This window comes from Mastigoproctus giganteus, chromosome 4, assembly GCF_048544385.1.
Source record: "Mastigoproctus giganteus isolate SK-2022 chromosome 4, ASM4854438v1, whole genome shotgun sequence".
Taxonomy (NCBI): domain Eukaryota; kingdom Metazoa; phylum Arthropoda; class Arachnida; order Uropygi; family Thelyphonidae; genus Mastigoproctus; species Mastigoproctus giganteus.
The window spans coordinates 219064469-219078612 of NC_143578.1; the positions used below are offsets into that span (position 1 = coordinate 219064469).

General features: G+C 37.9%; 1 protein-coding gene across 1 annotated transcript in view; it reads left to right on the forward strand.

Annotated features, from left to right (window-relative positions):
- LOC150087412 (uncharacterized) overlaps positions 1–14144 on the forward strand; it is a 215134-nt gene that overhangs the window by 172445 nt on the left and 28545 nt on the right. The window contains exon 4 of the mRNA XM_090372052.1: positions 7284–7707. Coding sequence (XP_090228178.1) covers positions 7284–7707 — 424 coding nt within the window. The remainder of the gene's footprint in view (positions 1–7283; positions 7708–14144) is intronic.

A 14144-nucleotide genomic window follows, 5' to 3' on the forward strand; every position in this document is an offset into this window, starting at 1 on the left:
TTTAAAAGTGAGAAATGTAGTGACAGAAAAAGTAAAAACAAAATTGCTATTCTCCTAACAGTGATCGTGTTTGGCACGAAGCTGCTTCCTCTTTTAATCACCGGAAAAGCGCAGAATCCTTGATGCTTTAAAGGTTTTAAGAAATTGTATATTATGTATTCAGCAAACCAAAAGGCTTGAATGTAATCAAAAATTAGCATTAGCATTAGTAGAGGCATATGATGCAAGAAAGCAAGCTTATTCAGCATCAGCCAAAAAAAACTACTCCCATTTCACCCCTCCGTTCGTTCGAAATACCTGTCCAGCTGAGCCTTAAATTTGTTTAGGCTATCAACTTCAACAACAAGCGATGGGAGTCTATTCCACAAACCAACTGCCCGCTGGCTAAAGGCAAATTTCCGCACATCTATCCGACATCCGTCCTTCCTCAATTTCAATTTATGCCCTCTCAGGTGATTATTCTGAGCAAGAGGAAGAATCCCATCGGCATTGAGCATGCTCAAGCCATTCAAAGCCTTGTACACCTCTATCAGAATACCTCGCTGATGCCTAGTCTCCAGGCTCTGTAATTTGCAAAACTTAAGCCTTTCTTCGTAAGAGCAACCCTTTGTTCCATTCACTAATCTTGTTGCCCTTCTCTGTACTCGTTCCAGCAGCTCTACATCCTTCTTGAAATGAGGCCTCCAGACCTGTATACAGTACTCATGGTGTGGCCTGACCAATGCCTTATACAAGGGAATAATCACATCCCCGTCCCTGCTAGCAAAATTCCTATATATCATTGACAAGACACCATGAGCTACTCTTGCAGCTCATCTGCACTGCTCAGAGAACTTCATATCTGCCTGCACAATTACCCCCAGGTCCTTTTCATTCTCTACCACTGTCAGCGTAGTACCACAGAGTTGATACGTTGATCTGGGGTTACTGTTTCCCATATGTAGTACTTTACATTTGTCAATGTTAAACTTAATTTGCCACCTCTCAGCCCATCTGCTCAACCTTTCCAGATCCTGTTGCAGCAGCATAGTATCAGTAGTGTCCTTAACAACCCTGCCAACCTTGGTATCGTCTGCAAACTTGGTGTATTAGGCTTGGACATTAAGCCTAATACACCATCATCAATATCATTTATAAATACAGAAAACAACAATGGACCCAACACTGAACCCTGAGGAACTCCACTAATAACATTAGTCCACGTTGAGCAGTGTCCATTGATTACCACTCTCTGTCTTCTGCCACTCAACCATCCCTTTATCCATAGCAGCAATTTGCCTCCAATGCCACACTTCTCCAATTTGTGCAGCAGTCTTCCATGCGCAACAGTATCAAAAGCCTTTCTAAGATCCAAATATATAATATCAAAGTTATTCCCTGCATCCAGTTCTTTTGTGACTACATCACAGTATCCAATCAAATTGGTCAGACAAGACCTGCCCTTAACAAAACCATGCTGTGTCTCAGCTATAACTGAATTCTTGTCCAGATGATCCTGCAGTGCTTCTTTAACCAGTGCCTCCATTAATTTTCCTGGAACCGAAGTTAAACTAACAGGTCTATAATTACTTGTGTCAGCCTTTGATCCTCCTTTGTGAATTGGGGTTACATTTGCACATCTCCAGTCCATGGGTACCTCCCCTGAGTCCAAAGAAGCTCTCATAATTATGGCTAGGGGTTTGCTTACTTCCTTTGCTGCCTCCTTTAATATAACTGGATAGATCCCATCCACCCCGGGTGCCTTTTTTATGTTAATCCTCAACAATTTCTCCTCCACTTTCCTCTCAGTTATTAGAAAATAATCTAGCTCACTGCCAATGTTTACTTCACCTACGACATTCCCCTTCCTGAATAACTCCTCATGTGTGAATGTAGATGCAAAATACTCATTTAGATTGTTAGCCACCTGAGCTGGATCCTCAACTGTTGAACCATCAACATCCAGTGGACCAATCTGATTCATCCCTTTCCTTCTTGAGTTTAAATAGGTAAAGAACTCTTTTCTGTTTTTCTTTGCGTCCTTTGCCAAGGATTTCTCATAATCTGCCTTTGCCTGGCTATTCTCCTTTGTGACTTGGTTACAGACCAACTTATATCTATCATAGGCTTCCATGTCACCCATTAATTTGTATGTATCCCATGCATTTTTGTTCTCTGCCATATGTCTCATTAGTTCATCTGACAACCATTTAGGCCTGAACCTTGAACAATATTTCTTGGTTGGTATGTAAAGCCTGGTAGCTTCCAAGATTAGTTCATTGAATGCTTCCCATTTTGAATTTGCTGTTAGTAACATCATCAGTTGGTCCCACTGTATAGAATTTAAATACTGTCTCAGACCATCATAGTCACCTTTACGAAAGCAAAAACCCTTCCCTTTACCTCTGATGGTAGTTACCTCCTTGAGTAAATCCCACTTCAGCACACTGTGATCACTGCCACCCAGTGGTTCCTTTATCTGCAGATTCCTAATGCATGAAGGATCACTACTGATAATCAGATCAAGAGTATTACTCCCTCTAGTTGCCTCTCGAACATGCTGGTGTAGAAAACAATCATCCAATAAATCCACAAAAGCCTTGCTAGTGTGTGAGTGACCAACCCACAAATTCCAGTCAATATCTGGGAAATTAAAATCCCCCATTATAAGACTCTCTGATTTACTGGCCCATTCTATTTCCCTGTACAGTATCTTATTATACTCATCAGAGTCATTAGGCCTATAGCACACTCCTACTCTCAATTTTGATTTACCTATGCTTATGTCACACCAAACTGACTCGACACTGCCCTGTCCATCAATGTCGACTGGCTTCACTTCCTTGGATTTTATGTGTTTTTTTAACTAATAGCATAACCCCTCCTCCCCTCCTGTCCTGTCTATCCTTTCTATACACATTGTACTCCCCAAATTCCAGTTCTGCATTCCTTATATCTGTGTGACACCACGTCTCTGATATCCCAACAATATCTGCCTTTGATGTTTTGAGCAATACCTCAAATTCATCAAATTTATTTACTAAACTCCTAGCATTGGTGTACACGCAAGTATACATGCACCTGTTTCTATTCTTAGCTACCCTAACACAACCCATGTGTTTACTTGTACCGCAATGACTTCCAGCAGTCTCTGAAATATCCTGCATCTTGTTTTTCAGGCTTCTGCTCATTCCAATAGAAGCAGTGCAAGAATCTCTTTCACCTCTGCCAGTGGCTACTGTTAATCCATTAGTCTTTGTCTCCCCCCAAGCTAGCAGTTTTCCGACCCTCCTAACACTGCCTGGATAGCATCAGCAAATATTCTTGCACCCTTTCTATTTAAGTGTATCCCATCCCTGTAGAAGCAATCTCTCCTGTTAACAAGTACATTCCAGGCTGAAAAAAATTCTACCCCTTGAGCCTTGCACAATCTTTCCAGGGCCGAATTGATCGACAAGGCTCTCATCATATACTCCCTCCTATCGTGTCTGGGCAGAATTGCAGACACTTTCAAATTCAACCCTACTTCACGGCTTTTTTTCAACAGTGACCTGTACTTGTTAAGTAATTCCGCTGGTCTCCTACTCTTAATATCATTAGTGCCAACGTGTACAACTATATCACCTTTTGTGCCCTTAAAAGATGATATCTGCTCTACAACGTCATCAACCTTTGCCCCTGGCAGACATACCCTGGTCCTGTTCCACCTATCCTTTTTACAAAGCATGTTCCCCGTTTCGCTGACAATAGAGTCACCAACAACTACTAACAAATGGATCACAGACTGAAACCACAAGATGAGCATGGAGAATAGAAAATATTTTTTCTATTCTACAACCATCTACAACAATCTACAAGAAAAAATCTACAACAAATGGATCAGAGACTGAAACCACAAGATGAGCATGGAGAATAGAAAATATTTTTTGTTTGTAACTTCACCCCTAATTGCCAAGTTCTATTTGCTGTTCTATAAAGAATGTTCTATTTGCAATCACTGTCTGGTACCTGCCACTTAATGACATCAGTTGCTCAATTCAGTTGCTGTAGTTGCTCGATCAAGGTGTAATCCAGAGCTTTAAGAAAAACTATCAGAGAATGCTATTAGTCAAAATTGTGATGTGTGCTGCAGGCAATGTATTTATGTGTCTCAGCATGGAATGACATTGACAAAAAAATTTTATTGCCAAATGCTTCAAACACACTGGATTTTGCACCTTGAATGATGCAAGTGAACAAATGAAACTTTGCATGCTTCACTGGAAAATGTTTTGAAGAGTAAGCCAAAGTGGATGCAAACATTGTCTTTCAGGATACGCACAAATGAAGAGGAACTCATTGAAGACGCAATAAAACATGAAATTTATAGTTTTTTTAATTTTGAATGCATTTGAGTACAAAGATGTGTGCACAAAATTTACAAAATAAAATTACATTTGTGAGTTGTAGTAGTAGTAGCGGCATGTGATGCAAGAAAGCAAGTGTATGAGCTTATGCAGCATCAGCCAAAAAAAAATCACACCATTCCCTCCAAGTGCCTATCCAGTTCCTCCTTAAATTTATTTAACCTATCAACTTCCACGATAGATGGAAGTTTGTTCCAACAATTAACCACCTGCTGGCTAAAGGCAAATTTCCGCACATCTATTCTACATCTGTCTTTTCTTAATTTTAATTTATGCCCCTTTGGTTTGTAATCTGAACAAGTGGAAGAATCCCATCAGAATTCAGCGTGCTCAACCCATTCAAGGCCTTATACACCTCAATCAGATCACCGCGCGGGTGCCTAGTCTCCAGCCACTGCAATTTGCAGAACTTAAGCCTCTCTTGGTAAGAGGATCCCTTCATTCCCCTCACCAATCTTGTTGCCCTTCTCTGTACACACTCAAGCAAATCGACATCCTTCCTAAAATGAGGCCTCCAGACCTGTACACAGTACTCAAGGTGTGGCCTGACAATTGCCTTATACAGAGGGACAATCACCTCCTTTTCCCTGCTAGCAAAATTCCTATATATCATTGACAAATGTTATATAGGAATTTTGCTAGTGACGTGCCCTGGCAGCCTGTCTGCATTGCTCAGAAAACTTCATATCTGACTGCACAATTACTCCCAGGTCTTTTTCTTTTTCTACCACCTTAAGTGTAGTACCACACAGTTGGTACGTTTCTCTGGGGTTACTTCTACCCATATGCAGTACTTTGCATTTGTCAAGGTTAAACTTCAGTTGCCACTTCTTAGCCCATCTGCCCAAATTATCTAGATCCTGTTGCAGTAGCACACCGCCATTACTGCCATTAACAAAATCAGTAATTAGTAATATCTGAGATGAATAATAAATAAAATAGGACAGCTAAATAATAAGAATGAACAGGTACTTAATACAAAAAAAAATAGGAATTGAGCTAGTCCAAAGTTTAAAGCAAATCAAGCCATTTTAATGCCTCGGTACAATTATGCAAAGCAGTGATTCCCCCGGAAGGTACTGTCAGGAGGTGCAGCCATTTTAATATATGTGAAGCATCTTCTACAGTTCCACAAGCACAGAGGGAAGAATCCCTGAAGCCCCATCTATGTTCTGATTTGGCACACCTAACACAATCAATTCTAAAGCTGTTTATCTCCATAAATCTCTAGGAAGGTCAAAACCTGCTACAGGTTTGTCCACTCTGTCAATAAGATGGGAGTTGGGGATCTGATTAGCATTAAGATCCCATTCTTGCTGCCAGGCAACATGGGTTGGGGTATCCTGTTCAAATAGTGAAGGATCACTCCTGATCGGGCGCCTGCTGGTCAGTCATTGTGGAGGTGCATTCTAGATGTCATCGTGCAGAGCTCTGTCCTGGTTTTGCTATGCTGCAGCTGTTTAACTGTCTTTTCATGTCTTTGAAGATGGAGAGGGGGGTGATGTTCGAAATGACTGGCAACCACTTAGTTTTGGTAGGCATCATTATTGCCAGTGATGTTTCTCATAGTTTGGTTTAGTTGGGTGTTAACAAGGTTTGTGTGGGCAGAATTTTGCTAAACTGAACAGCAATACTCTGCAATGGAATAGCAAAGTCCAAGGCCAGAAGTTCTTAAAGCATGGACATTAGCTCCCCATCTTAATCCGGAAAGCATACTCAATAAATTATTTCTTGTCCGGAGTTTGTCTCTCACTTTTAACAAGTGGTGTTTGTAGGTCAGAGTATGATCCAGAGTAATTCCAAGATAAGTTGGATACTTGTCATATCTTAAACGATGGTTGTCTAAATGGATGTTCAATTCTTTTTGGCTTGCTACATGGTATAAATAAAAACAGGACGTGACAGTTTTGGGGCCACCTGTTAAGTAATATCTTTCACGTTAGAGTTAAGGTGTTCGACAGTTTGAAAGCTCTGACTTCTATGTGCCAGACATATGTCATCTTCATATATGAATTTCCTTGATGTTGTAGGTCTGAGTATGATCCAGAGAAATTCGAAGATAAGTTGGATACTTGTCATGTCTTAAACGATGGTTGTCTAAATGGATGTTTAATTCTTTTTGGCTTGCTACATGGTATAAATGAAAACAGGACATGACAGTTTTGGGGCCACCTGTTACAGTAATCAGTTATATCTTTCATGTCGGAGTTAAGATGTTCGATAGTTTGAAAGCTCTGACTTCTATGTGCCAGACATATGTCATCTTCATATAAGAATTTCCTTGATGTTGTTCTTGGCAGATCATTTATAAAGATATTAAAGAGGGTTGGAGCTAACACTGACCCTTGTGGAAAGCCATTTTTTTTTTTTTTTTTTTTTTTTTTTGAGATTTCCATCTACTCCATTTATCTTCCAGATTAATCTGGAATTGTTGATTTCTGAGAAGGAACTCAGTGTTTTCCACTGTCCAGTGAGGTAGTGTTTGGACCAGTTTGTATAGAAGTCCCATATGCCAGATAGTGTCATAAGCAGCAGTAATATCTAAAAAGACTGCTCCCATCTTCTCTTCAATTTGGAAATCATTCTCAATGTAAGTTGTTAAGGCTAGGACTTAGTCGCAAGTACTTCTTTTAGTTCTAAATCCAGCCTGTTGAACCTGAAGAATATTTTAAATGCGGGATGTAATTTGTTGTAAGATAACTTGTTATAAAAATTGAAATTCAGTGACTCCATATGGACCTGTGATCTCCAGTTTCATAGCTGACATTTCACAGAGTTCACAAGGACTACATTTATAAATGTTGAAAATAAGATATTAGAAAGTTACATCCAGAGGGAATTGGGATGAGCTCATACAACTCCTGGTAACTTTTTTTTTTTTTTTTTATTATTAAACAGAATTTATAGGTGTTGAAGATGAAGACAAGGATGATGAAGAATATTCCCCACCCTGGATCTTAACATCAGAAAAGCTTTCTGGGTGTAGAAGAAAACACCGCTTCTTTTGGCAGTACAATATACAATCAAAAGGACCCAAAGGCCCACGACTTTCATTAGCATCAGATCTAAAAGATCCACATGTTCTTAATGATGTGACAGATCCAGTTTTTAGTTCATCTTGTCAAATGGAGGGTGTTAAACATGCTGGTAAAGCAAGGCGTGGAGATGGTAATGATCTAACTCCTAATCCTCATAAACTTTTCAGCATAGGATTAGAGCTGAAAAAGTTGAGCAAAGTTATAAATGACCTGACACCAGTAAATGAGCTTCCTTCAACTGCAAGGCCTAAATCAAGAAAAGAGAAGAATAAATTGGCCTCAAGGTAAGGATTTTCAATATTTTTTATTTTTCATTTCTCTTAGTAAGATATAAGGATTATAGCAAAATTGAATCTTAAACAGTATTTCTAATGGTGTGTCCCAGATTCAGTTGGCCCAGGTTTTACTTACAAAGCAGCCCCCCCTCCCCCACAGAGCTAATTGTAGCTATGCATAGGGTGATCAGATGTCTCATTTTTGTTAGGCTTGTCCTGATTTTTGGTAAGATATCTTAGGATCCTCAAAATAGTTTTTTGGGATGCTGTTTTGTCCTGTTTTTCATGCAAAGATGTTTTTACTTATCTAAATATATGCAGTTAAAATTAATAGTAGATAATTTTGTTAATTCAGCATGGAAATTAATAATTATAATAAATTACAATGTGTATACTTTCAAAAGTGCAAGCATTGTTATAAATATCAAGATACAAAATCTGTTTGCTTGCTCATGTACTACTTATTGACATTATTGTAACTGTTATTGTAGCTAAAATAATCACAGCAGGCAGAAACATTTTATAAACTATTGATAAAATAGATCATTGATTATTCTATTTTATATCCATTCAGTAAAATTGCCTATGCATAAATGCATTTATATAATTAAAAATATTTTAAGAAATGGACATTAATCCCAAAAAAGGTCACCTTGATAACAAAGTTGAATGTATAGTTGCATGACATTTTTAAGTATTTGACACAGTAGTCATTCTGATGAAAATGAGGTAAATATATTAAGCAAAATTGTCACTGCAGCTAGGATCGTGGCAAGCTTTCTAAGAACTTGAATGCAAAGAGGAAAATGTTGCCCCCCACTACATGAAAAGTCCCAGTAAAACTACTATTTTGCCCTTTAGAACTGCTGCCTGGATGCAGTGACTTCCAAAGTGCCAGCTCTCAAGATTTCTTTGAATATATACTGAAGAGAAGAGAGAAAACCCAAATGTAAATCTTTACATGGGAAGAAATTCTGCACGTAGAAACTGATTACAATTTGGCTTGCTTGGAACTTGATAACTTTGTCATAAAAAAAAATCTTCAAAACAAAACAAAGTAAGATCTACCAAAAAACTAGATCTTATTTTATTTAGAAGACTAATAATAGTTATGAATAGAATTATATGGTGTGTTTTATACAAAATGCAATAATTTTCCCACTTAAGAAGTTTTATTCCTACATTTAACTAATTGATAATTTTGCTTGAATCAAAAATGAAATTACAGATCTATTTGTGTACTGTTTTATGAAATAACATTAGCATCACTAATATTAGGATGTCCTATAAAAGCTAGAGAGGTAAAAATTGCATCACCCTGGCTTTTATAGATGGGTCCTGGAAATGTCCAGTTTTTTTTCCTCTCCAGAATTTGTTGATCCCTGAAAATCTGGTTGCCCCAGCCATACCTATTTGCAAATTCAGATGATATGTCCCTGAGCACTTCTTGTTAGTAGAATATTATACAGCTACTTCCATATGTAATTCAGACTCATCGAAAGGCCAGTCTGTTTTGAGACTAACTGGTTTTAAAGAAGTGCTGCTCAAGGAAAATTAATTCTGTTTTGAAGTTTAATTCCATTGTGTTACTTATGGCAATTTAAATTTTTTCTTGCCAGTAAAAACCTAGGACAGGATAGCCTTTGGTATTATTTATTTATTTAGTAGGCCATATAGTTTTTTCTGTATCTAAGAAGCCTCTCTTTTACAGTGTACAGGTGATAGGCACATACTTTGTCATTTTCCAAATGCTATTTATATTAGTTTAGGTTAAGGCAAAGTATTATGATAGGGTTATGTTTCATCTTGTTGTTTACCATTTAGTAATTTTAAGATGTATGTTACTTTTCATAATTTTGAAATGTACATTATTCTCTTTTAAACTCTTTTAAAGTCATTTTCTTGTGGTGATCATATTGAATGATGGTTATTTGAAGCCTGATTCTCTGTGACAGTATAGTGGTTTCATCAGTGGTTTCTGCAGAAGGTACTGCAGAGGCCCACATTTCAAAGGCATACAGAAAAGTGGGATGATTTTTTTTTTTCTTTTTATTAGTAAAATAATAAGAGTAGTTTACCTCAATATAGTACGTAGAACACTTCCGTATGATACCCTCCAGAAATTAAAACGAAAAAATCGACAACTTACCGGTACATTAGAGTAAAATATAAATAATTAAATAATCAATTTAACACAATTCAAATCAATTTAAAACAATTAAAAATCAAATTAACGCAATTAAAAGAATTAACGAAAATATTCAAAACTATTTTCCTTCCTGAAGCTGACAACGCTTTTCGACTGTATGTCTTGATCACAGGAATGAAAATTACTGAATCGGGTTAAACCTGAAACTTAAATAGTGATTTTGTCTTCGTGCATGCGCGTAAAGGTCCACGCATCGGAGATCAAATATGGCCGCCGAACATTAACAGAATTCTCGTGTAATTTAATTTCAACGGTTTCTGCAATTAATAGAACCGGTATGCTTCTACATTATAATAGCTATCACCATTTCACCTACAAAAGATCGATTATCTTTAATCAATTTCTAAATGCCTATAAATATTCAACGATGGAATCTGCTTTGGACTGAGAAATACAAATAATAATACTAGCAGATTCTTAAACGGGTTATTCCATTACCACAATAAACTGAATTAGGGTACAGGCTAAGGATAGGATACAAAATACTACACCAATCAACAATAGTAATATCAAAAAATACTTTATTTCTGTCCCATATGTGGAACAGTGGCACAAACAGCTTAACAGATTCTTTAAAGATATCGAATTTAAAATTGTAGCTAGGCCAGTACGGAAGTTACACACTATACTGAACAATCGCTCTGTTCTTTCCGCGTGCGCAACACAAATTAATGATCTGGTATACAACATTTCTTGCGGTGATTGCGACTCGTCTTACCAAGGTTCGACGCGATTTTCTCTTAATATTCGTGTAAATCAACATGAAGCCTCAGTTCGTGCTTCTCATTCAGCAGCGTCAGAATTAGCCTTTCATGCCATTAACAAAAAACACACTTTTTTATTTAACGAGGCCAAAATACTTAATGTTCAACGTAATTATACGCGACTATTAATTGCAGAAACCGTTGAAGTTAAATTACACGAGAATTCTGTTAATGTTTGGCGGCCATATTTGATCTCCGATGCGTGGATCTTTACGCGCATGCGCGAAGACAAAATCACTATTTAAGTTTCAGGTTTAACCCGATTCGGTAATTTTCATTCCTGTGATCACGACATACGGTCGAAAAGTGTTGTCAGCTTCAGGAAGGAAAATCGTTTTGAATATTTTTCGTTAATTCTTTTAATTGCATTAATTTGATTTTTAATTGTTTTAAATCGATTTGAATTGTGGTAAATTGATTATTTTATTATTTATATTTTACTCTAATGTACTAGTAAGTTGTCGATTTTTTTCGTTTTTTCCGTTTTAATTTCTGGAGGGTATCGTACGGAAGGGTTCTACATACTATATTGAGGTAAACTCCTCTTATTATTTTACTAATATTATTATCAACGTAGAACATATTGAGTATTACAGCTCTGATTCATATTATCAAAATAAAAAATTTTTCTTTTTATGAAAACCCCAAATATGAGATGAGAGAAGATATTTGTTGACTTGAACTTCTGTAGTCTGTAATTTTCAGGAAATACATATAGAGGAAGGTTGTTCCAGAAAACAGCAGTTGAATGAAGAAACGAGGAAGATGAAAAGTTGGTTCTGTGAGTTTGCAGTTGGACAGTAAATGGATGTTTGCTGGTGGCGTCATGTGTTCGAACTGTTTTGAAAGAGAGAATTATATAAGCCAATTAAGAAGAATAGTGCCCATGGAAGTATCTGTAGAAAGGGCATGCAGCAGAAACAGTACGTCTATGAGACAGCGAGTGGAGAGACTCAGTTAGAGATGAGTCATTAACATAACTGCCCTCTTCTGAATGGAATATAGAAGCCTGAGAGAGGTTTTGAGGGCACCGCCCCAGGTGTTGGAACAGTATTCCATGGTAGGGTGGATTTGTACAGAGTGAACAGCTGTTTGAAAGAAAAGTAACGCCGAGAGCGAAAAAGAAAACCAAGTTTTTTAGATGCAGAGGAAGCAATATTTGTAATGTGCTTGTGCCAAGAGATTAAAAATCAGGGTAATCTCCAAAAGAGATATATCAACTTGCCTAGAAATCGGAGTGTCACCAAAGATAAGCATAGGAGCAGAAGAATCCTTTTTGCGAGATATAAGACAAGACTGAGTTCTAGAAGGATTGAAATCAACTGAGTTGTCTTTGCCCCACTGGAGAATTACCTGGAGATCGGCATTTAAGGAATTGGTAGCGGATATTTGAGAAGTTGAAGCTGATTGAGTAGGGCAAGGTTTCTCAAAATGGAAAGTGGAATGCAATGTGCTGCTATCATCAGCCAAACTATGGATAGGATTTCCAGTCAATGGAAGAAGGTCATTAACACACTGACTGCTACGGCTTATTTTGGGTGAACGGGTCTACGACACCAATTCGAGTTAGGTATGTTAAATTATTCAAAACCCAAATTATAATATATTCATCACCAAAACTCCTAAAAAAAAAGCTTATTGTTGATAAAAAAAAAAAAAAACTTCTTGAATTATCTTGTAGATGGCATATGTAATAGAAAATTCCTCGCGGCAGCCAACTACGAGTTAACTGGAGATGTATTGTTACCTGTAGAATTCGTCATATATGAGTCAGCACCGTGCATAAATCCATAGTAGTGACATACTGTGCCATGTATGTACCTTGTATTTAGTAATTTGTTACCTGTTTTTAAAAAAAAAAACAAAAGAACCTAAAACACTGATAAGAAGAGACCTCTGGCTGAAGAAGAGCTTGAGCTGTATGCTAATACAGCTCAAGCTCTTCTTCCGTATTCACCGAAATTGGGTCCACTTGACTTGAGTGTCACCCAAATATCAGTTCCATCAGTGTTTTAAACTCCCGGGTTGCAGGTAGCATGTCTGGCATATCTGAGAGAATGTCTGTGACAACCTCAAGGACTAAACTGTTTGCAGATATCTGATTGTAGTTTTTTCATCTGTGTTATGAAGAAGATGTTGACGAGGAATCCAGCGCATTCGGCTGATCTTGCGTAGAACCCATTCGATGTGACAGTTGAACCTGAGATTTGGGTCGAAAGTTACACTGAGATCTTTGTGTTTTGTTATACTTGGAATAATTGTACCCTCCAGTGAGGGTTGTATGACACTTCTTCAGAGAGAAGACCATAATTACAGATTTCTGAAGGTTCAGTTTGAGACCGAAATGGTTGAGATAGTTAGAGAGAGAGAGCTACAATCTTATTACAGATTTCCGATGTGATCACTCCTCCGATGGCTGGTATTTTTATTAGAAACTTTATATCGTCTGCGTAGGTAATAATATCATCTCTCTTACACACAAACAGAATGAGGGCAGTAAATAGTAGCCCCAATAAAACACCACCTTGTGGCACACCTGCATTAATGGATCGGGTATAGGAGAGGTTGCGATGGGTGAGGTACACTGTTCTATTCCAGAGGAGTGAGTGCAGAAAAGCAAAAACATCACCTTTTATTCGGAAGAAATTGGTTAGCAGATGCAGAAGGGCTGTGATATTGAGGCTATCAAATGCAGCTTCGATATCGGCATAAACAACTGCCATGTCTGCTCTGGACTCAAACGCATTTAGAATTGCTGTTTGGACTGCCAGAAGGTTGGAGACAGTTGATCTGTTGGGGAGAACATAATGGAGTTGCTTTGGTGGTTGTGGAAGAAGGGCTTTTTCCAGTAGCTTTAGGAGTGTGGATGCAGTACTTAGTATTGTGTGAAGGAGATGGGGGGGAGGGAATGCTGAAAACTTTGCTCTAGTGCCTAAACATGGGTTGAAACCCATGTTTAGTTGCCACTTCAAGCCTCCAAGATTTTGGAGACAAATTGTGAAAACCAGTATCTGAGGGATTCCAACCCATCTGAGTTGGAATCCTGATTATTCCTCATTGTTCAGCATGCACAACATGTAAATCATCCCATGAACACACAACAGTGCAAAAATAGTCTTAGAGACTAATGCACTATACAAATCATAATAACAATAACAGACGCCTCCGTAGCCAGGTGGGCAGGAGCAGCAGTGCATAGCACACACTTCTTGATTAGACCGGGGTTCGAGCCTGTGACCACCAAATATGGAGGATGCAGAAAGGTCGGGGAATGACCACTGCATATCCCCAGAGCAATATGGCCTTAGTTGCTAATGCTCCTAAAAACCAAATAACAACAACATAACAGTAACAATTGAAAGCTTGCTTTTCCTCATTATCACTCTGCTTTGATTTTTGTAAAGGTAAAAAAACTAATTTGCTTCACTCATGACTCAGTGGACATCAGAGGCATTGTAAGACAGTAGTGAAAT